Source organism: Drosophila simulans, chromosome 2L (assembly GCF_016746395.2).
Source record: "Drosophila simulans strain w501 chromosome 2L, Prin_Dsim_3.1, whole genome shotgun sequence".
NCBI classification, from domain to species: Eukaryota; Metazoa; Arthropoda; class Insecta; order Diptera; family Drosophilidae; genus Drosophila; species Drosophila simulans.
Window position 1 is genome coordinate 5039494 of NC_052520.2, and position 23985 is coordinate 5063478.

General features: G+C 41.5%; 2 protein-coding genes across 6 annotated transcripts; one reads left to right on the forward strand and one right to left on the reverse strand.

The window, feature by feature from the left end:
- Window positions 1-292: 292 nt before the first annotated feature.
- Window positions 293-21763, reverse strand: LOC6739217 (polypeptide N-acetylgalactosaminyltransferase 5). 5 transcript variants are annotated; one of them, XM_016169003.3, is made up of 10 exons: window positions 21580-21763; window positions 21017-21038; window positions 6629-7734; window positions 6404-6570; window positions 5947-6265; window positions 5707-5884; window positions 3827-4007; window positions 2549-2688; window positions 2257-2490; window positions 293-2199 (listed from the first exon to the last, which is right to left on the reverse strand). In XM_016169003.3, exons 3-10 carry the CDS (start codon window positions 7153-7155, stop codon window positions 2053-2055), a joined length of 1893 nt encoding a protein of 630 aa, XP_016023568.1. In that variant the 5' UTR covers window positions 7156-7734; window positions 21017-21038; window positions 21580-21763; the 3' UTR covers window positions 293-2052. The 5 variants fall into 5 exon arrangements, with proteins under 5 accessions (XP_016023568.1, XP_016023567.1, XP_016023566.1 ...); XM_016169002.3 differs by lacking the exon at window positions 3827-4007 and adding an exon at window positions 5262-5442; XM_016169001.3 differs by lacking the exon at window positions 3827-4007 and adding an exon at window positions 5262-5442 and having other exon boundaries at window positions 21017-21041.
- A 234-nt stretch (window positions 21764-21997) lies between these two features.
- On the forward strand, window positions 21998-23608 carry LOC6731045 (4'-phosphopantetheine phosphatase). The gene has a single exon (XM_002078170.4). It carries the CDS (start codon window positions 22174-22176, stop codon window positions 23356-23358), a length of 1185 nt encoding a protein of 394 aa, XP_002078206.2. The 5' UTR covers window positions 21998-22173; the 3' UTR covers window positions 23359-23608.
- The last annotated feature ends 377 nt before the right edge of the window (window positions 23609-23985 follow it).

Here is a 23985-nt window from a genome sequence, read left to right on the forward strand (position 1 = left end):
TGTGATTTCTGTTCTGTGTGCAAAGCTGAGAAGTTCGATTAGGCATCCTCTATAGTTTGGGATGCACTGCATCCCATGTGCCAGTTTTCATGATTTGCCAACTATGAGAAGCTGAACCAAGCACAACGAATGTGTATCACCTCTTAGCCCTTCCAGTGGTCCGCTCATTTGATGGACACCAACTCATAATCCCCTAGCAATCCGCCATACTTCCTCAAACTGCACCATTTAATGGGTCCTCCATATGGCACAGTTTCCTAAGTCATCACCAAGAATAAAATACTGGCAGTGGTTCTCTTAAATTTGTCATCTTTTTTTATTTATAAAATTTAAAAAGTCTCTAAACAAACACAAAAAATATAATGAAATGAAAAATGCATAAAAAATGTTGGCTTACAATTCAGTTTTGCGTTATCATTCTATTATCCGTTCGATTTGTATTCTGAGAGGTTTTACAATTGAGTAATGGGAAACCTATATTTAGCTAAATATACAAATCAACAATATAAAACATAGAGGCAGCTATGATATAGTTGTAGTGTAGGCCATATCTAACTGTCTCGCACGACATTTGTAAGGACAAGTTATAGGATTGTTTTCGGTTGTGGATCGTTGAACCTGCCTGTCTGTGTTGCTTTGTTGGATCGTGTTCCTGTTTCACTTTAAATGTTAATTAAAAATTGCACCGTCACCAGTTAAAATAGTTGCTATTTTGCCGTATGTGTATATATCGTCGTTTCTCTATAACTATGGCTTCTCGCCACACATAATCGATTTTAAAAATAAATTTAGCTAAAAAGTTTTACTTGGCCTGCGTTTGTCTGTCTTATCGGTTTGCTGCTTTCAAGGATCGTCTGTGGAATTTCGCTCGTAGTCAGGTTATCGTACTTTTGATTAAATACTTTTCGAAATATTTACACAATAGCTGAGAGAGTGAGTTCTTCAATTTTGAGCAATACTTAGTCGAGAGCGCTATTGTTGATGTTCGGCAAAACGTTGACTAAATCTAAATTTAATTTAGAACTTAACGTTAAGCCTAGAACTAAATGCAATTTATAGTACAGTTTTGCTTGCTTTGCATATGTGTATATCATATAGGTACTACATAGATATTTTATTTAAATGTATATTTTTAATAGCTACATTAATCATATTTACATTGTTTTTGTTTAGTTCTCGTTTGAATGTAGCTTATAAATATTTTTACACTGTATTTATGATATGCGTGCAATTTTGAGAGATTTTTTTTCCTTTTATCATATTTTCATTGTATAATGATTATGGTTTTTAGAAGCATTTTCGTGTAAATTCCATTTGTGATATGAAGAGCGCGTTATTTTGGTACAAAGCAACAGATTCTCTGATATTTTTCATAGGTGCGCGCAAAGGACAACCCATAAAGTGACTTAAAGTAAAATCAAATCAAGTAAAATTCTAGCTAGGAATGTCGTGTGCTTGGGTTCTGGCGAAGAAGGGGGGATTAGAACCTTTTCGTTTTAGTATTTGGATTACATTATGCTCTGCTATGACACACTTGTGGCAATTGCTTGGCCTGCAATTGCGGGGGCTCAATTTATGTACTTTAAAATTATATTCTGTGAAGCACAAAACGTCAGTTAAATGCCAATTTATTGGTACTTGGTCGAAGCTAATGTAAATATACATTACAATTATATAGTATACCTAGGTAAATCGTAGAACTGCCTGCCTATATAAACACATATACATGCACATCATGTAAACAGATATATATATACATATGTATATCTGTATTGTAGCACTGACTCTCACGCATTCACACACGCGCATCAAGATTTTGGGAAGACATCCTGCTGCCGAAGGACTCCTCCGGCCGCCTACACACATTCACGCACACAAAGATAGAGAGATAGAGGGATATTAGATCCGCTTTAACTTAGGCTACATAAACGTCGAAAACAGGAGCCGGCTAGGATTAAACATAAATTGGAAGTTCTCAGTATAGTTAGTAGGATCTGTTGAGTTGAGTTGTGTTTAGTTGAAGTCGGGCGTTCCGGCGGCGTTGCCATCCAGCTAGTGAGCCTGCCACTTGAACTTGGACTCCATCAGCCACTGCTGGCCCTTTCCGTAGCTGCAGGGACGCAGCAGCGGCGTATTGGCATCGTCCCGCGTGGCACGCTGTAAGCACTGACCCGTGTTCGTGTGCCGAATCCACTTCTCCTGCAGGTTAAATGATGCATAAGTAAAATCGAAGGGATATATTTAAGGAGAACGCACCTCCGCATCGTAGACCCACTCCTGATTGCCGCCCATGTTGTGGCATCGCACCATGTTGACCGGGCCATTGGAGCTGGATGCGTCCAGGCACAGATCGTCGGACATGATCTGCTGGCGCTTGGTGTAGGCGAACACCTGATTGCCGCCCAGGCCGTGGCAATAGCTGATGCCCACCTTCTCGTTGTACTTCCTGCCCATCGTGTCCAGGCAGGTTTCCGTTTCCGCATTTCGGATCTATTAAAGAATTCAAGTTATACCAAATAGCCAGTTATAACTAGAGTTTCCAAGTTACCTCTCCTAAATAGTAGTAATCCAAGGGCATTAAGCTCTCGGGATAAACGTTCTCCAGATACCAGCGGAAACTCTTGCATTTGAGGCGATCTCGCAGAGCTTTACGATCGCTCACATCGCCAGCCGATGCCTTTCGTGCTCCTAAAGTAAATTCATAAATCGCGAAAGAAGCAAGTAAAAAAATACAAAAGTTAATTAAGATTATTTCCACATTGAAATATAAAACATATATGCTGGCGAGTGTTTTGTGTTTTACGAACTAAGTGTATGTGTTTGTTAGAAAGCGGGTTAAAAATGCGTTTTTTTTTTACAAAAGAATTTGTGCGTGTGATGAAAGATGGAATATAGTTAGTATGCCAAAAACATGCAGATTCTTTAAACATTTAAGCAGCCGAACAATTACAAGCATATCAAATTGCGTATTATATAAGCAGCGCCAATTATAGTATTTACAAGATACCCAAACATTCAAACATAAACTAGTTTTGCTAATTAAGTTCTAAAACAAATAACCATTACCAAAACAAAATGTATACTTTAAGTTAGTGGTAGTTGGCAGCAGCAAAAAAAGCCAAAAGGTTTTAAGCCAAGGGACTTCATAATTAAGTTTCTAATAACCGCTCCCACTAAATTTGGGTTTCTTTGAACCTGTGTGTTTATATTCCTTGCAAAAAAATGCTTTTTTTTGGGTGTTGAATTTTTGGGGACACAATGGGGACAAAGACAAAGGCAGCAGGTGTGTGTTTATTGGGCGTAAGTGGAACAAAACTCGTACCAAAACGTAACTAAAAAATGGCACAAGAACACAGGGAGAAATAAATGGGAATCGGGAACCAATTGGACAAAAAACATACGAAAATCAAAGGTGGCGAGGTGAGGAAAGAAAGATATTATTGCGTGATTGGATTCAGTTGATTGATCGATCGATCGGTGGTGGGTTGCTATATATTTTTTGGTATACTTATTGCGGATCGGATTTTGGACACGGCCATGCCATAAATCATAAATATCGATATAAGTTTTTATTGTGTATTGTGTATATAGACATTGCATAATGCAGGGCGTGCTGCTTGCTCGAGATATACATATATTGTAGTTATGTATGCGGAGATATATATATATTTACGGAACAAAACACTATTTAAGAGACAGACAATAGAAATTAGACAGTGGAGAAAGAACGTGAGCATGAGATAGAAAGTGGAGGAGCATTCTGTTGGTTTTGTATTTTTAAGATTTTTGGTTTTTTTTTTTTTTGTTTTTTTGGTAGTTTGTTAACCTGGATAAAAACTGTAGTAGAACTCTTTCCAGTCGTCCAGCCAAACCTCGACCAGACGGGCATTATTGTGATTGACTATCTCCGTGGTGCCGCCGGGGAAGGTGTACGGCGTAGACTTGCGGAACACGTGACCCACACGGGAGCAGGGCGCGATCTCGAGCACGCCGCCGCACATCCACACCTGGATTGGCGGCATCGGGTTGGTTTTTCGTTTTTGGGGATTATGTAAGTGTGTTTGTGGTTCATATATTTTGACAATCGGGCAGTACAATCGAGCATTTGGAGTGGACGAGAAAGATATACACAAAGATATACAATAAATAGAAGCTTTTGGTTAAAGAGCAGTTTTAGCCAAGCCTAGCTCAATGTAGGTTCCATTCCTAGGATCCTCAGGCTATTGGGAAATGAAAGACCGGGAAAGATGGCTTCAAAACTGGGCCATATTCGAGATTAAACTAGAAACAGCGGCGCCTTGATCTCTGTTAGTTAGTTTGAGTGATTTTAAGCACTTTGCAGGGGCATGTTCTTTATAGTAATAGATCATGCAAAGTGCTTACCCAACCCTCAAGGAAACCAGAACACAAAAAAAAATGATGGTTCAACTAAAAACTAAAGATTAGTTACAACTTAGGGGGTAATAAACAAATCATCAAATCGAATTGCCAATTGTTCAGATACTTAAAGCATAATTAATAAGCAACAAGTTACGTGTACGTTATGCTTAGCCTAAGGTTTTCAACTGGATTATAACTGGTTACGTTAATACCTATGCAAACGAAGTAATCAACATTAGTGTTTAGTATTGGGAACAAGATGATATTATATCTCGGTTAGCTTGGGAGCTTCGTCCTTTGATGGACGGTCATGAGAGAGCGAGAGGTAGCATGAGCATGAGCAAAAGGAGAACTGAGAAACAGGGTAACTGAGAAGAATTGTGAGAACATCGAGAAGAATTTCAGTTGAGGAAATCATAAGGGGAAACATACTAATTAGGTGATGCCAGTGCTTTTTAGTTATAAGAAAGTAAGTTTGATGTCATCGATTCGGGAGCTCTCTGAGTTACATGACATGTTTAGGAATAGCTAGAGTTATAGAATGTCGATCGGAGGGGTATCGTATATATAGAAGTCGGTTACACAAAATCATTAGCTATACATTAGTTTTATGCTCAAAAACATATCAGCTTGATTTGAATGTGGTGTGTGTGTGTGTGTGTTAGTGTTTTAGTTGGAGGCACCTTTTTCGAAAAAAGTGTACGTTTTTTTTTCTCTGTCTGTTAGCGATTTAAAGCCAATTACAAATAGATAACGAGTAATTCTTAAAGTTAGGAGTTAGATGCACGCAATTTAAAATCGACTTGTGGTTGGAATGTTATTTGACTGTTTAATTTGTTGATTGTTTTTGTTGTTGGTTGGTTGTTGTTGGTTATGCGAACCTGTGCTCATCGAATAATAGAAATCACGCCACTCGTCCAGCCAAACTTCGGCCACCCGGGCCGCATTGTGCAGCACAATTTTGGCCACGCCGCCGGGGAAGGTGTACGGCGACTTGTCACGGAACACGTGGCCCACGTGGGAGCAGGGTATTATTTCTAAAATGCCGCCGCACTGCCAAATCTGCGGGTTATCATCGTCACGATTGCGTTCGTTGTATGGGTGTGTGTTTGTGTGAGTAGAAATAAATTTGTTTCGTTGTTTTAGGTCAAATTGAAATACTTAAAATAAATGCTTCGAAATCAAAATAGAAGGTAATCCTAAAGTAAATGCAAGAACTGAATTTGCTTTGCGGCTTGGCTTGGCACAGCTAAGGAAAAACGTTTGAACCGAACAAAAAGAGAGAACGGGCAGAGCTAACTGCAAAATGCTTTGATATTGCCTTACACGGAACGACATCTCCAGATTCTCGCCGCCCCAAATGTCCATGCCCTCGTCGTAGGAGCCAATCTCATAGAAGTAATCCTTATCGATGGAGAACAGCCCACCGGCCATGGTCGGAGTTCGCAGCGGAGCAGTCCTATCGTTATTGCGGCGCGCCATTTCCCGCGACGGCACTCGGTACCTAAAGCGGATTAAGGAGGTATTTTAAAGGGGATTACGCTGACCAGGAAACTTTTCGCTCACCAGCGGAAGTTGAGCTTCCAGTTGAAGCCGCCCCACGTGGAATCCGAGGCCGTAATGTACTCGAATGTCTCATCGGAAATCACATCAATAATCGGGCAAACAACCGTTCGACGATTCTGCACAATCCGCGCGAGTAGAGGCTCCAGCCAGCCCTCCGTGCACTCACAATGGGCGTCCAGGAAGGTGATGACCTCACCGCTCACATGCTCGGCACCCAGGAGACGGGCGCGGATCAGTCCGGAACGCTTCTCTGTACGCAGCACAAATGTCTTAACCGGCAATTTGGCCACATACTCCTCCAACTGCTTGCCCAGGAAGTCTGTAAGATGAGATGAGATACGATGTGTTTATGATATCTTATCACATAATAAGCCTCTTAATGAAAGCTGCAGTTTCAGTTAATTCCACAGTTTCAAGGATCCCCTTGAGCAGCACCTTTTGTGTATTCCCAACTCACCCCGTTCGCTGGCATCGTCCACCAGGATAATCTCCTTGAGGAGGGCGCGCGGCGAGCGATTAATAACACTCCAGACTGTTCGCAGCAGGGTTGTCCAGGCTTCGTTATGGAAAACTATCACAATGGAAGTGGTGGGCAGCTTGGAGGCATAGTGCTTGCGGCGGCAACTGAAAAGGGGATAATGCTGAAAACCAGTTTAACCATATTTAGGAAACCAGCTCATACCCTTCGTGTCGCACATCAGTCAGCGAGCGATTCAACGAAATCATGTCACTGGCCAGCAGATTGAACTGGTTCTCCTTGAACTTCTCCTTCATGAGATCCTTCATGTCGGCGGGTATCTTAACCGGCTTGCCCATCTCGCCCGGCTTGCCCTTGGCTTCCTGCACGCTTGGCGCCAGGAACCACTTCTTGAGCACCACGCTGGGATAGGTCATCGAGATGCCGCCCGAGGCAAAGCCTTGGCCCATGATCAGAGCACCACCCGATTCGCCGTCGAGGGACTTTTCCGTATTTATCTCATTATCGTCCACCAGCTGATTGTCGTCCACCAGACGCTCGGCATTGGGCAGCTCCACGTCGTACTCGCCGGAACGCTTGCAGCGCCAGCCATCCTTGCCGATGCAGTCCGAGTAGCGGGCGATGAGCACGAAGTCGAAGATCACCCAGACGAGCGAGGTTAGCAGGACGATGCGGCAGGTGTTGGAGCGCATGCGCCCGCGCATTTTGCGTGTGAATGTCGAGAAGGTCATGATTGCTTCGATCTGTGTTAACTATCGTTTGTGGCCGTGCTAAAGTCCTTGGTTAACTGCGAATTTTGGCGGTTTTGGGGGTTGATTATCCTCTGTTGTGTTGGAAACTAATGTTATGTGCTAGTGCGGAGCGATCATATTAGTACCCTGTTTATTTGTTGATTTAGTAAAGATATGTTGATGTGACTCGTCGTCGTCTTGTGTGTAAAACGTTGATGTTGCTGTGCTGTTGCTAGTTTACTTTGTTATCAACCGTATCAGACTTTTATCGCTCCCTCAAGCGTGAAATGATAATAGTTTTGTAGCAATTGTTGTTGGCACATATGGGAGCTCCGCTCGTCTCGTCTCCCTCTCTCTGGCTGTCTGTCTGTGTGTCTCCCTTGCACTCTCGCTCATGCTAGCCCGCGGTTTGACCTTTGACTCCGACGCAGACTCCTCCTAGGAAAGATCGCTAGTCCTCGGCGACGGTTTCCAGGTCCAGTTTCGCCTCGGAAAACTCATTCCCGGACCACTTTCTTGATATCTTGCTCTATCAGTTCCCTCTGGCTATGAAAAATTACGACCTTCGCTATTATTAAACTGCAAAGAGAGAGAGAGAGAGAAGAAAAAACAACAATAAACACCATGATAAATCACTTCGCTATAATGAATAACAGCGAAAAAAAATGAAAGTTATGATTACATATTGCCGCCGTGATATATTTTTATACGTTAATAATCAAACAAGCGCTTTTTTTTTGTATTAAAATATACAAATGTACGGATAATTGCGCTCGATTTATTGTCGAGCCATGAATTCACTTCGCCTCTTATTTGCCCAGCAATTTATTACCAATTTTGTTTGCATTTGGGACAGATATAAATCAATTGTGTTATATGAGATCATATTAATTAAAGCTATCCGTTCTCAAAGTGGCTATATTTATATTTCGTTAGGAAATCTCATTTTGATTGCCATAAAGAAAGAGTTAATATTTCTTTGTCTTTCACATATGTTTGCTTATTTTACACGAAAATCGAGAGCTGAATAAATAAGATTTTTATTGATTCCACGTGAGAAAAGCAAGGCAAATATATGCCATGAAAATTGCGAAAACTCCGCATCGATAAATCGCATCAAAGCTGAGCTTTCAATACCCCTTTTCCGGCTCGAATCTCTGCTTTACGTGTGGATCCCACCGCGGAATCTCCAGCGCTTTGCACACGAAATGCCAAAGGCAAGTATGAGTCAAAAAAAAAAAAAATTGGAGAGAAAACTGTTTTTTTCTCCAAATGCCGTTTTTGGCCAAAATTCCATTGACAAAGGTCATAGTCACAGACAAAAACAACGGCAAGACGAGCAGCATCAGTTCCAACAACTCACGCCAAATGCCAAACAAGCTGTCAGAGGGAGAGGCAGCCACATACATAGGTGCGACAGGGACGGCGAAGCAGTAGTAGCCAAAAGCGCAACAACTCTTAACGGTATTTCGACGGAGCTTAACTCATACCCTACGATGAGGTATTACTGAAATTAAGAACCATTTTGTGACTTAAGAAAAATGTTAAATTTTCAATGTTTTAATGATCAGATCTGAAAGTTTTTGATATTTACATTTTATTTGAACATAACTTGGCCCTTTTTTTAACATTTTAATGATCTTTCATTTCTTTTACATTCAAAATAATTTAAATGTTATTCAAATAGGATTATCTATGGAATATTATATTAAATATTTATAATATTTATATTTATTAATATTTAGCTCAAGTATTTTATTTTACTTATTTACCTCTTTTAACATCTATATAGTTCCCATTATATTTAGACATTTTGTGACCGTAGTATAGAACCACACGTAGAGTACTTGTATCTTCGCTGTCCGATTGTCTTTAGTTTTTAGTTTTTGCATCCTGCACTTTTTTGCGCACATAACGTGCCTTTGAATCATTCATAAGGCATGCGACGTCAACCTCGTTGAGCGGCAAACTAGACAAGACTCCGGGTCTGTGAGATGGCAGGCAGTCGGAAAAACCAGTTTCCCACGCACACACCACCACTGCCACTTGGCAAGGCTGCCTGGAGGGGCACACGGAGATGCAGATAGAGATGGGTAGCCAGGGGTGCAGAAGTGGGTGGCTGGGGCAGGGGCAGCACTCTGCTTAAATATGCAGTTGCATGTGCGGCAAGACCCCAGAAGAGGCAAACTTCAGTGGCGCTCACTGGAGTGCCCTTTCAGCCATGTCAGCCCATCAATAATACATTTGCTAACAAGGAAACGTAAAAAATATATTTCAGTTTTTTACAATTATCCAGCGTTCCTTCACAGGCTTCATTTGAGTAATTAATAATTCAGCGCCGTTTTCGAAAAAAAAAACTAAAAAATATTGAAAGGTCATCTCATGAAGCTTTCAATGTCCCGAAAGCTTTATGACAAGCCAATGTGATTTCCCATTTGATGAGTGGTTGACAAAAACTTGTTCAATTTATTAGGCTGACCCAAAAAAAAAGGTTAGAATAACACAATAAAATCATGACAGCGTATTAAGAAAGCATATTTAAGCGGCTGTCAAATGGACTCGCTCCGTATTTGTCGCACTTAAATTAATCAAATTGTAACAGCTCTGTTTGTAACGGTTGTTTATGCTGCTACCATTCATTTGCATGCATATTCCACTGCGGACAATTCAATTTCAATTATGTCAAATGAATACATTTTACAATTTCAGAGTTCTGCGCTTGAAAAGAGCATAATTGGTCTGGCAAAATGTTGAAATTCAATTAGGCCCACATATCCACTGAAATCCCAATGGTTGCATTTTCTGGGCTATAAACAAAAATAAACGTGGGATGAGTTGCGACTGTCGAAGTCACGCTTTGTGAACTGCTAATTGACAGGTAATCAGTTTAAGTGATGAAAACAGCAGCGCAAGCCAACAAATATTTTTCACATAAATTGTGGTAGCGGCTAAAAAAAAGAGTTAAATTCCAATGCGAATTAATTATTAACTATTAACACTTTGCCATCATCACTGCTCAAGAATTAATTGAACAATCTGATAACTATTTTTATTGAATTCGCAATTATAAACTAATTTTAATCCAATTCAAAGCAATTGAAATTATGAGCGATTGGCAAGCTGCTGGGAAAATCAAGAAGAGCGAGAACAGATGTGAACATCTAGTGTGAACAGTTTAAAATACTTTCTCAAACTTAAGTAAACATTTAAGGATTTCTAGCGACGACTGCTTCCTAAAACAATAATTAAACTTTTCCAATCTGATAATGGCTGGCAGTTGATTGAAGTTTCGCAGTTCTCAGCAGTAATTTGCTGGAAAACTCTTGACTCTGTTGCTGTGCCGACAGCAATTGATGATTTATGTACGACAATCAACTTCAATTGTTGCCGACTTCTGTGAACTTGAGTGCTGATTTCTGTCCCTCTTTCTGATTTCCGATGCGACGTGGGTGGGTGATAAGGATTGAATGTTTGTCAGTTGGCCACGTGAAGTTTTGCCTTTGCTGCACTGCAGCAGCAGCAGCAGCAGCAGCTCGTGTTCTTCTTTTGTAATTTAATTTTGCTGGATTTTAATTAAAATAGACCGCGAGCTCAGCGGTGCTCAAAAATTCACAGCACGTAACATTGAAAAACTGTCAAACTGCCATAAATTGAAATATTCCCGTGCTTCAGCCCGCCCCTTTTTTTTTGTATACTTTTCTCTGGAAGTTGGCCCGTTTGGACTTTATCTTGGCCGGGGCCACAAAGCGGAAGCTAACATTTTTTACAAGAGCTAAAAAATAAAAAAGTTAAAACTGGGAGTGGAAGTGGAAGTGGGCGGTTGGCGATGGCGCCTGCTGAAAGCTTTTCAAGCTGCGCTGTGTTTATTGCCACTGATAAGGCGGCTGGCTGGGGGCGGCGAGGGGCGTGGCAGGCCATGTACAGTAGTGGCTCAGAAATGTGCCAAACTTTTCGGCTTCGAGGCGTTTTTAATTTGGCAAAAACTTTTCGCTTTATGAGTGCGAATTTTCGTAAACGAGTTACGAGTTTGGCAAAACATATTTCAAATTAGCCGAAAATTGCATTAGCAGATAAAACAATATTCAAAATAGTTTTAGATCTTAGAAACTTGATATTTATCAAACAAATGGATTGTAATCAGTAGTTCTGACATACAATGAGCCCACTTTGGCTACCGTGTGTACAACTTAGATGAGCTACCACTGTAGATGAGCTTGTAAGCCCGTTTCAACTGCACTTGGGCCCGAAAACACTTAGCACGCTTGTTGAGTGTGTGGCGCGCACTTAAAAAAGCGCACAGCAATTAATTTGATGAAAATCTGTGTCAGCTCTTGCAAGAATTCCTCAAACGCGAGGCGGAAGCGATGTGAAGTGGAGATAGTGCATAATGTTAACAGATCGAAGCAGACGTGTGTGTGCTTGTCGCCATAACTCATTTATTACTACCTACTTTGGGTGAAAATCTGTACACGCGGCCAGGCAATCAATTCATATTTATTTTTTAATGGATTGCCTGGCTGTTGGCGAAGGTCATGTCCCGTTGATGACAAACACGAAAGACCGACAAACAATCAAAAAGAGCAACCAAGCCAATAAACGGGGGCAACAACTATTGTGACAACGCTTACAAAATGAAATTGTAACACAAAATGCAATTAAGAGTGCAAAAAAAAAAAACAAAACAAACAAGAAAAAAATGGCAAGCAATCCAGTAACAGGGAAATAAAAACAAAGGCGCACAGTGAAAACAATTTGGAAAACGTAGGCAATTAAATGCAATTAATGAAATTGTACAATTAAGCGAGTAGTTTGCCGACCCGCTGCTGATGACCATTTGCCGTCCAACTGGTTGGTTTTCCACGGGTTACCCATCGTGGTCACCATTTGCATACAATCCAAACGGAAAATTAAACCAATTTGTAACTTGTTCGCACATAAATCTGACTAGAGGTTAGGAAAACTTAATGAAATAGGGACATTCGATATGATTCCTCTATAAATACAGTATGTCAAGAAACTGTTTACACACTGTGTAATAAATTGAATATTTCACAGTGTGTAAACAGTTTCTTGACATACTGTATATATTTCTATATCTTACATCTAATATTCTTGATGATTTTAAACTGTTTTCTATAGCTTCCTAACTTTTGAAAACTCAATTTAATAGAACACCATCCCAAATTAGCTAGCCTCATGTGAAAACATAGGTAAGTTGACTAATAGACGGTCATTATGTAGGCTAACACTTGACTTCCAGAGGCTCGACTGCCATAAATTCATCATCTGAATACTTCAGCATGCTCCCCACATATAAATCAAGCGATTTTAAGTTTGGTATAATTAAGTACACTCGTTTGGCGCACACTTCAACAACAAGTCGCGTCGAGCTGAAATAAAAAATACAACATTTCACATCAATTTCGAGAGTGTTGTTTTTCTTTTTTTCGACGAGGATTATACTTGTTGTAGGTGTCTGGGGGGCTCTGCACTCTCGGCACTTTAATGATCTGTGGCCGAGTGCCAGAAATGCTGGGGAATTTGGGTAGCTCCGGACTCGTAGGGTTCTGGAGCTCTGGAACTCCGGCTGCCTGATGTGAAAGGCGCGTAATTTATATTGCACACAAATAAAATTTATTTCGGTTTCATGCTGGCATGCGGGGAGAAATCCAGTAAATTCAGGGAAATGATACAAATTAGCGCTATAAATACGCCCCACACACAAAAACTCACGTTCCACACAGCACAGAGTCCACAATCCACAGGCCGCTTGCCGTTTTAGGAGTCATAAAAACAAATGCGATGCCAAGTCCGACCGGCAGGTTAATGAACTAAGACGCCGGCGATGACGATGACAACGTCTCGCAATTTCAGCTAATAAAATGCTAATTTAAACCCCCCTCCCCCCACCCTCAACAGATGATACTTTTCAAACTTCTATAGCTCGAAAAACAGGCAAGCTTTTGGATTTATTAGAAAAAGAAGCAGTGTGAACAGGGTATAATAGTTATTTGTAGTTAGTTACAGGGTGTGTGATTAGGAAACTATGATTTTAGCCACTTTGAACACACATTCACATTTGGTTCATGTTTGGGAGGCTCCACTGTATGTCACAAGTGACTGATAAAATCCGGTCGTGCTCAGAGAAATGGGAATAGCAATTAAAAGAGTCCCCAAAGAGGTGTGACAAAGGCGTTTCGACTGGGGAACGTTGCTAACTAAGTGGGAAACAACAGGTTTGGAAAAATTTGGCATACATATTTACATAACACTTTTCAGCTGCTTAAATACTCTATTTGCTTGCAGTTGTCGCCAGGTATGTTGTAGGCTTAAAATAAATTAAATTTAACCCAGTTAACAAAGCAAACAATGCAATGCAAACTGAAGTAGGCAAATTCATTTTAATAACACACAAGTAATTCGTTTGATTGCTCTTTGGTAGGCATAAATCTACACAAATGGACAAAGCCATAAAAATTGCTTTGAAGATGGGATTTTTCCGCAGGCTAAAGAGAAAATAAATGACAACAAATTAAGTAGGCATTTTCGAGAAGGAAAGCCGAGAGGGAATAGAAAACCAGTCGCCAAACGAAGAGAAATGTGTCGAAATGCGAAAATTGACAACTGAATAATGTATCTGTGTGCATGGTGACATTATACATTATACATTATCATCATCATCATTATCATTGGCAGCCATCAACTGTTCTGCAGGCTCATAAAGCGGATTTTGCGCTAATTTCTCGTTCTTTTCTTCTCGTCGAATCTTTTGGCACACGAAACAGAAATGAATTCATGACTCGCATTTTAATTAAAAGTAAATAGAAAGAGAGAAAAGCTTGGCTATGGAGCAGGACAAAAAATCTCAGCTTGACGCTTGGCATGGGTACACAGTGAAAAATGCAAGTTTAATCCTTGCATATAATTGCAGGTTTTGCAATTTAAGTTTAAAATTTAAAGAAAAATGTATGTAAAATATAAAAAAAATTTTCTGTGTATCGAAAAGAATGGAGAGTAGAATGAAGCAAAAAGATTCCTCCGTGTTAAATGTAGCAGAAGAGGATAAGAAAGAGGCGGGGGCGTTTAGAAAGCAGAAATATGCTAAGCGACCCCGCGTTTGCATAGCAATTGCTCATTTACAGTACTCGAGTTCTTCTTCTGCTGGGTTTTTTATTTAAAACAAACTTTGTGTTTTTTCCCCTTACTTTTCTTTTTGTTATACCACTTTCCTGCAATTTGTAAAACTTTGCACGAAAACGCGGAACAGGCTAGAAAAAAAAAATAAAAATAAAGGGCGGGACAAAAAAGTGGAACAAACGAAAAGTTTTTCGAGGTTTGACATTTGGCACAATGGTAATTCTATTTGGACCATCATCGGTTGGGACCCCCGCCCTTTTGCGCTGGACCCGCATCATTAATTTGCTTTTGTTTCGCTTTGTTCTGCCTCTAATTATGCCCAGCAGCTTCGTTTATGCGATTAAGCCAATTATGCAACGAGAAAGGTTGACTTAATTAAATGGGAATATAATTACAGTTTCCAGAATTTGGAAATTCGGCTGCTTCGTTTGTACGTATTCGCTTTAAGCTGCATTGGGAACTAGTTTTGAGTTAAATAACAAATTAAAGCAGCAAAAGTATATTTTTCTAACTCTCTTCCACGATTGCTATAAAATCCCATACGGACATGAACCAAATTAATGCGCAGACCAGCGCAAATCCAATGCATTTCAATTTAAAATCCACAAATCCAATTCAATCAGTCAAACTAGTTTTACCAAATTAAATCAAAGCAGGTCAGTGAGTTTTCAAATAAAAGCGCCCAATCGCCCACTCTTATCACGAAAACCAATCACGCATGAACGCACTCGGAAGTAGGAGATGTGCCGGGGGCGGCGGCAAAAAGGGGGCGTGCACGTGATTGGACTCTTTTGCGGTTTTCTTTTTTTCGACCATCGCTACACCCTACAATCCCCTCTGGCTTTTTCTTTCGGCATTTCTGGCGGACTACTTCCTTCCCAAACACATGCTCGCAAACACCACACAGGCCAATCTCTCTTTGTCCCATTAAAATGTTATTTCCTTATTATTGCCCCGGCTTAATCGTCTTCCTTGCCAGCAGCCTGTTTTCCTTCCTTTTCCCTTCGATGCCCCCATCCTTCCCCACTGTCCCACTTTTATCGCACTCTCTTCTCGACTTACCGACTCGTATAGGGGACAATTGTGTCCCCATAGCCGCACATATGCACACTTCGGTGCAATAAAATAGCAATTAATATTTTTATGTCATTCATTACATTGAATTGCTGTTTTACAATATTTCCTTAAGTGAATTATTTTACAACTCCTATATTGTAATAATGTAATTGTATTGTAAAAATAAATAAATATTTGATTTAGAAGCCGTTTAAGTGTTCACCTGAAGTTACAAGCACACCTTGGGTTAACAAACAAGAAGATAAGATACATGTTTGTCAACTCAAAGAAATCATAAGGCTTTCAGTGTCATTTGTTGTTTAAATATCTTTTTTTTTAGTGTGTGCAGGGCTGCATTTTCATTGCTATTTGCTTGGCCAGCGCTGTGGCGAAATATGAGTGACTGACGGACTTTATTCCCCATTTCCATTTCGCTCCTCGTTTTCATGTGATGCGTGTCCATGACAATGGAATACAAATTTCTATGGCACACATTTGCTTATTTCTGCTCTCTCGGATTTTTATTTATTTTTTGTTATTTGGAAGGGGAGCTTACACAACCTCATAATCTTCAAGCGGGCGCCACCACAACAAACTAATGCAAAGTGCCAGCGCCACACTATGCCAAAGAATTTCTGAGTCATCGTCGGGCATTGTCATTGTAATCTGCAGATTTTAACTTTAACTTAGACAAGCGACTTTAAATGCTAGTTCTATGGAATATATTTAAACAATATATGAGAACAACTATAGAACGTTTCAAAAGTCATTACTATCCATTGAGACAACTTTATTTGGAATTCATCTGGCTCAAAGCTGTTGGTTATAACTTATTTGTGGTGGAACAAGAGAGCGAGATGGAAACGCAAAAGTTTCTAAACAAATGTGCGCAAATAATAAAGTTATTTGGCACCTATTTAGCCAATAATATAATTGGGTGGGGCGGCGAAAAACAGACAAATTGAATGCCTCAAAAGAGGCTTAAAAGCGCTGCTCTTTGTTTAAAATAATTTTAAAGCATTAATTACTTAAAACTGGCAGATGCTTCCAATTGTTCTTTTTGCGCTTATCAATGCGAATTAATTGAAAAACCTGCAAGTGATTCATTTTCGTGAAATTATTGTCATAAATCAAATTGAATGAGTTATTATGGGCCAGAAGCCTTAATTTTCTGCCTTTGTTCCTCATTTGGTCATGTTCATCAGCTTATCGGTTATGGTTATGCAAATGATGGTATTGGGTTACCATTTCCCAGTTTCCAAGCTCGCAGTCCAAATTGATTGGAAATGAGAGACACAGACGACGAGCATGTGGCAAGTGCCATTGAGCTAATTAAAACACCTTGCGTAACTGGCGTTCAATGCAGCTTAACTGGGTGACATGGCAATTAACTAGATGGTTACCATTGTTCCGGGGTACACGTGAATCGCGGGCATCCCAATGCCTCCTCCTCCTCCTCCTTCTCCCATCGTAAAAATGGAGTGGAGTGCTAAATTATGTTAGGTAAATGTTGTTCCAATGCTGTTGTTTGTTGCTCCGCTATCGCTGCTGTTCTTAGCATGCGAGTGCGTCCTCAGATAGCAGAGCATTCTTTCCGGTTACTTTTCATGCACTAATAGTTGATCAGAATTTATGGTGCCACCCACCATCCACAACCACCCACTCACACACCCACTATTTTGCATTGCGCCCAACCTTGGTGAAAATGTGCTGTGCTGGCTGCAGCATTGGACCTTTGTTGTTAATGCAGCCATTGTTGCTGACGCGTTTCGTTGCTCAGCGTTGTCAACTTGGCTAATTTCTAGACCCATCTGGTTATTACCAAGCGGCGGAAATGGCAAGAACAATGCTCAATTTGTGGGCAACCACAAGTTAGTTTGAATTGCAAAACTAATCAAGGTAATAAAGCTGTTGTAATTAAAGATATTATATTTTGTATGAAACTTTATATCAGCAGAAACTTCATATCTAACACTCAGTTACAATTAAGCGCCGCTTCGACTAACGCATACCTCGCATTTCGTTTAAAGCGAGGGCACCACATACATATGCGTAGAAAATAGAAACTGGACAGTTTTTTATTAGCCAGCGTTGTTTTAATTTGGCATTACTAGCGGTGCTGCTTGGTTGCCTGGCGCGCTCCAGTACGATTTGGTTGGGTTTTTAGTATGGGTTTTGGTTGGAGATTGGGTCGGGCTCCGCTTTTCGCTGGGGCTTTGTCAAGTTCGACCCTGGGGGGCATGGCTCATAAATTTCCAGCTGCTATTGCAATATGAAATATATGCAGCATAATTGAATTGCGTCTGTGTGGGTGCACCGTACTGTTAATTTTAATTTTTAATTTATGCTCATAAATAAGCAAGGCATTTTCATTAGACAACATTCGGAAGGGAATGTACGGAAACAAAAAATGCAAACTCATGGCCCAAAGAAATAAATTCAATGGCTGCATTTCATAAAGATACAAGCCAAGTTGTTGCTGCTCAACGCAATTTAAAGAAGGTATGCGATAGTTCACCCCACTTCCTTCTTTGAGAGATAGAAAAAGTAAAATACCGAGAATACCTCTGCTTCGAGCACTAAAAAAAAATGTAATTCATTGCATGTTTCGGAGCACAGAAAAGTGCGATAACAAAGGAATTTTTCTTGTCGACCTCCGGCTTATAAACAATTTTACTCAGCTTAAGTGCCAAAAATAGAAATAAAAGTGCTACACTTGCGGCATAGATGCCGTTTCTGGTGTTAAATGCCGCGTAATCACTTTCGGAAGCCCATAAAAGGCCAACTAAAATAAAAAAAAACCGAACTAAACTGAAAAAAAAAAACGTGAGGGAGTCAGATGGAGTGCGAAAGCTGTGCAAATATACGCAGTCAGCTACGTCAGCTGGGCTTTAATGTGTATCTTGTGACATTCGAAACAGCAGCAGCAGCAGCTCGAAAAACGGCCAAGACAGAAATAATATTGGCGGAATGAAAAAAAAACCGAAAAAAACAAAAGAAATAAGGCCAATGATGCTTGTAATTGTAGCTCCAGTTGGCCCCAAACTCTTGTTGGTTTTGCAACTGCTGTGCTCTGTGTGTTTTCCACACGATTTTAGCCCCTTTCGCAGCTCTTGGCCAATTGCAATTTCAAGGCTGCAGCTCCAACTCGAGCGAGCACTCCATCTTCTTGGCCACCGCATCCATCGCATCGCCCACATGCGCAAACAAGTCTTAAAAACTCATTAACGTTTAATAATGTGAAAAGCGAGCTGCCGCCGGCTACACAGTTGGCCACTGACTGTCACCACGTTTGTGGCACACGGAAAACTGCAGCCACTTCTTGGGACAAACTTCAATTTGAATCGGGATTAAGGCCAGATTTAAAACTACTCGTTTTAGGCTCAGCCAAACACTATGCCACATTGTAGCACCCCAGAAATGATTGTTTAAATGAAGATTCCCATTTCGAAAACCACTCCTGTTTTCTCGCGGTGCAGTTACCCAACATGCGCTGCTTACTGCCCCCGATGGACACTTGCTGCACTCAATCAAGCTCGACGCCCCGAAGAGGGTTGATATAGGATGCACTGCGAATGCGAATGTCAGGGGGCTAAAACCCGGGATGAGTTGTCTTCATTTGGCCATGAATGGCAGCTGGCAACTGCAGCAGACCAGCCATAAAAGTTGACAGCATCTTTTTTTTTGCGTGCTTTTGGTCATGAAAGTGATTATAGAAAAAGGAAAACTTAATGCCAGCATTAGCTAATGGACTTTATCATACTCTAGAGCATATAATAAATAATAAATATCTTTGCATATCTGAACGATGACGATCGAACATCAACTTGCCGCTAATTTCCTTTCCCCTTTAAAAAAAAAGGTGCTCCAATTAACAGCTTCCAAACGCAGGTTGTTCGTTCTATAACCCAGATATCTAGCCTATATAGCCCCATTCCATCGAAAACTTGATCATGAGCAGGAAACTGAGTTTGAGACCACGGCATTTTGTCATTTCATCGGCGGCGGGCAGCTTTATCACTTCTTGGTAAAAAAAAGAAGACAAAACAAAAACCGCATGACAGTGCTATTAAAATACAGCTTCATCCTAGACAATTACGATAGAGTAAAACCCGCTTTACTACGGGGAAATCTTTTTCTTGTACAGCATCTGCAGCTTCTTCTTTGTACGCTGCCAGCCATAACTGTAGTTGCAGGTGTGTGGGTAAATGTACTCGATGTTGTTGTAGTTTCGGTGTTCGCTCGGGGGAATTTACGGAGCGTTGATGGCTTTCTCCTCTAAGACTCGATTTTATGGGGAATGGTGGAGAGGAGGACGGCGGTATGGGGCAGGGGAATGGATAACATAGTGCTCCAACTAAGCTTGGAATGGAAATGCGGATGGGTATGGGGATGGCGGAGGTGTCCAACAAGAGCACGGCCAGATGATCTCTAGGCCATTAGGTGGGGCTAGCAAAAAAGTTTTCGTTTATTGGTGGCATGGGCCAGTTTTATAGCTTCATTTGCACACAACCACTGCTGCAGAGGCCGAGGTCAGGTTGCTATAACTTAGGGGGCAGGTGGGAGAACAGTGGGCGTGGCTCCCCAGGTGCAAGGCGGATCGCCATTCTTTCAGCGGAACGGCAGCCAAAAAACCTTCAACCGGAGGTAGCTGCATTATTGCTATTCAACAATTTGGTTTATTAAATGGTTTTTCTTGGAATTTTTTATATCATTTAGTAGATAAGGCTAGCTATCTGGCACTTCCGACGAATCTTTTTCGCAATTTTATCTTTATTTAGCCCAGAAAAATGTTCCAATGAGATTTAAAACTATCAATCACGTTTTAGTTTTGGCGACAACTATGAAGTAATCGTATAGATAAGGCGCAGTGAGTAATATCGCCAAGCATTCAGTCATAACAAGCACCGATTTTAGCAATCAGTGAAATTTGTAGGAACTGCTTCCGCGAAATCTTTCCCACAATCAGTGTTTTCTTTTTTGTGTCTTCTTGGCATTGGATTTACCCAACGAGAAGTCACGACCCAAGTGAGCATTATTTTCCGCCGATCCGGTGGTCACTATCATCATTACAGTGCGGCCGATAAGTACGTGGCCCATTGTCATTTAGTCATTAGCTGTGGGCTTTAATTGCAGGTGGAAAACGGCGACCTTAATGCATTCGGTTCCACAATGCCGTTGATAAAAAGAAATGCATTTGCAATGCTTAAATGGGAGCAGAAAAAAAAACAGGGAAAGCATTCTAAGTAGTCATAGTTATCTGACTCCATCAGAAGATTTCCGGTAATTAGCTATTTAAAATCAAAATTTAATGATTTAATTTAAAAAGTCTTGAAAAAGGCAAGATCTTATAAGAATAACTGTTGCTTCTGATAAGAAGAAATGTATTTATTTACGCTTACTATAAGATTGGAAATTCCCCGCAAATACTACCTACCCCATTGAAAACTGGGTAATTTAACGAGTATTGGCCAGGAAAACTGAATTTAACCAGAAAAACAAGAAGACGAATCTTCAGCGGATTTTATTTACACGAACCGGTTTAATTGGCTCGACCTCCAATCAGAATCAAGTTCACGAACGCACTGGCATTAAGAGTCCAATAAGTAAGTGCATTGGGGGAAATACAAATGGAAACAGATGAAAAGTCTTGCTGGAAATCGCTTACCCAAAGGGAAAATCTCTGGAAGCTGCTGGATGAAAGGATGTGGGAAGAAAACAACAGAAACGTTGCAGGATTAACGCGATTTTTTTCCTCTTTCTGTTTGATAGTGTGTGTATGTGGCGAATTAAAGTGACCAACAAAAACAGACACACACACACGGCAGGCCGCTCACTAACTAACACACACTCGCACAGAATCGTACGCACCGAGAGAGAGCGAAAGAGATGGATGGAGCGAGGGGAGATTCGGAAATTGAACACGTTTGCCGCGATTCCGATTTCGATTCCGGCGGAGGGCGTACTAACGCCCCTAAATTGTGGGCGACCCGGTTTATTTACACGTCCGTATGCCCGAATTACTTACGTACATATGTGTGTATTATGGACCGCGCCTGCTGCACTTTCCACTACTACCACTCCAACTCTCTGTTGCGTACGCGCGGCTGTGTGTGCGTGTGTGAGTGTGTTTATGTGTGCGGATCAAGTGCACACGTATGCAACTGCTTGGCCGTGTGGGTGTTTCAAATTTGATTTTTTATCCGGAAAAAATTGCATCAAACTACTCACACTTGCACTGCACAAGCACTGTTAACTCTCTTTTGATTAATAATTAATTCATGCGCGACGCGACATATCCTCGTATCGGAGCAAAAAATTACGAAGAAGAGAGCGTTGCGGGTTGCTTAAATAGATTTTTCAGGTTTTTAGAGTGCCCAGCTGAGGTGTGCTGGAAAATAAAAGTGCAGGGGGACCAAGGTGAATGCGCTACTGTTATCGATAGTTGCAATAAGACTGTTCAAAAACAATGGTTTAAAATTATTTTTGATGATGTTTTTCAGTGGCTTAAACGAATTCTATAACTATTCTTAATCCCATTTTAATATTAATACAAATTTGTAAAAACAAATTGTAAATGGAAAAAATGCTTTTTCTTTGATATATTTTAAAACTATTATACATTTACCTAAATTTCTATAGAATTCCGAAAAAGTTTCTATCAAATATAAAATTTTGGGAAGGGTACACAGTATTTTCGAAATGCCCGCCCATTTAATAAGTTTATGAAAATAACGGTGTTATTTAGCACGATATTCGCCGAGTAATCGGCTTACACAAAACCGAAAACATTGAGTTATCGATTGCATATCAACTTCGCGTGCAATGCCCCTGGTCACACCTGCCATAATAAAAGAAAAACTTAGAAAAACGGCGATTAATTCAGCGCTGAAAATCATACGCTTCGCGTCTATCCGCGTCGCAATGCACAGTAGCAGCTTGCTGCCAGATCCGGCTGTCTATCAGCCGGACACACTGGACCTTAACACGGATGAAAAGGCGGCGGATTACTGGTTCAACTGCTTCCGCGACATGGTGGCCAAGTTCGCGAAGGTGGCGGTCAAGTCGCAGGAGGAGGATCAGACGGCCACGCAGCGAGCGGACCAGTTCCAGGCGGCGTATCTGCAGCGGCTGGAGGAGCACCAGCGTAATGTGCCAGTCAACAAGGGCAAGGTGATTCTGGGCACCAGTGAACTTCTCAAGCTAAACGAAACCCTGTTGCGCCGCTACGGATTTGCAGATCCCTGGCTGAGACAAAAGAGACTGGAAAATGCCTCGGCTGTGGCCCGCCTGAAGCAGCGTCTCCAGGAATTGGATGCCCTGGCGGATGAGGACACCAGGTGGACGGAGCTGGTACGCGGTGTCCTCGCCGGCAACATGTTTGACTGGGGCGCACAGGCCATATCTAACATACTGGAGCAGGACAGCAATTTCGGACTACATTCAGCACTGGATCGCATTGAGAAGCGACCGTGGCTGCTGGACAACCTGGACAGCTGGTTGAATCGCCTCAAGGGCGAGCCCCACAAGTGCGCCGTGGTCTTTGTGGACAACAGCGGCGTGGATGTGGTCCTGGGTGTGCTTCCCTTTGTCCGAGGACTGCTGAAACGAGGCACCAAGGTGCTGCTCTGCGCCAACAGTGAACCTGCTCTAAATGATGTGACCAGCGAGGAGCTGAGATCCTTGCTGGACGACTGCTCGCGGGAGTGTGAGGTCCTGGAGCAGGCCTGGTCACAGGGACAGCTACTGGTCTATGCAAATGGACAGACTAGTCCCTGCCTGGATATGCGCACTCTGCCCAAGGAGCTGTGCGACGCCATCGCCGCCAATGAGACTGACCTGCTTGTGATCGAGGGCATGGGTCGCGCCCTGCACACAAATCTGAATGCCCGCTTCGGCTGCGAGACCCTCAAGCTGGCCGTGATCAAAAACAAATGGTTGGCCAAGTACCTGGGCGGCGAGGACATGTTCGCCGTCGTCTGCAAGTTCGAACCGGCTGCGCCCAGCTAGTCCAGGAGCCACTACGTTCATTGTTATTCCTTGTTGACAAACAAACGATATCCCCGGTCCTTGTTCGGTTCGAAATTATTGTTACCGCCACCCCTAACCCACAGCCCACAAACTAATCCCATCCCTCGATCTACCGATGAGATTCATATGTGTATAAATGTAATCCTAATGCAAGTGCTTTCGTGGTCACCTCACCCATTAACCGCAAAAAAACTTTTAATAATTAAAAACAAGAATATATAATAACAAAGCCTTTTGTTTATCATGACGGCGGTTTATTATCGGTCATGGTTATATGGACTGCAATTTTGATAAGCGCCGAATGGTGTGGATTACGCCCCGATAACGTCCACCGTTCGCTTCCAACGGGCATTTCATCAGCACGGAGGGCTCAGCCAGCAATTTCCTACCCATAAAACTTGGATACTGTCTGCTTGATTTACATAGAGTCTGCCTTTTTTGTTTGCGGTGCGACTGACTATCTCATTTATCTCTCGATTCGTGGTCGAAATAAAACAACAAAGTCACCGTAATAACTGGTTGATGGTTGATAAGCAGCAGCGAACGAAGCCGAGACCAGGAAATGCATGATCTTAAGCTAAATTCGAAATTAATTCGATCAACAGA

Bases quoted from the DNA above. Each gene is read 5' to 3' on its own strand.
- LOC6739217 (XM_016169004.3), bottom strand. From the start codon at position 7,155: ATGACCTTCTCGACATTCACACGCAAAATGCGCGGGCGCATGCGCTCC. The intron at 5,885-5,946 runs GTGAGCGAAAAG...AATCCGCTTTAG, and splicing joins TGGAAGCTCAACTTCCGCTG to GTACCGAGTGCCGTCGCGGG. The intron at 5,443-5,706 runs GTAAGGCAATAT...GATAACCCGCAG, and splicing joins ATCTGGAGATGTCGTTCCGT to ATTTGGCAGTGCGGCGGCAT.
- LOC6731045 (XM_002078170.4), top strand. From the start codon at position 22,174: ATGCCCCTGGTCACACCTGCCATAATAAAAGAAAAACTTAGAAAAACG.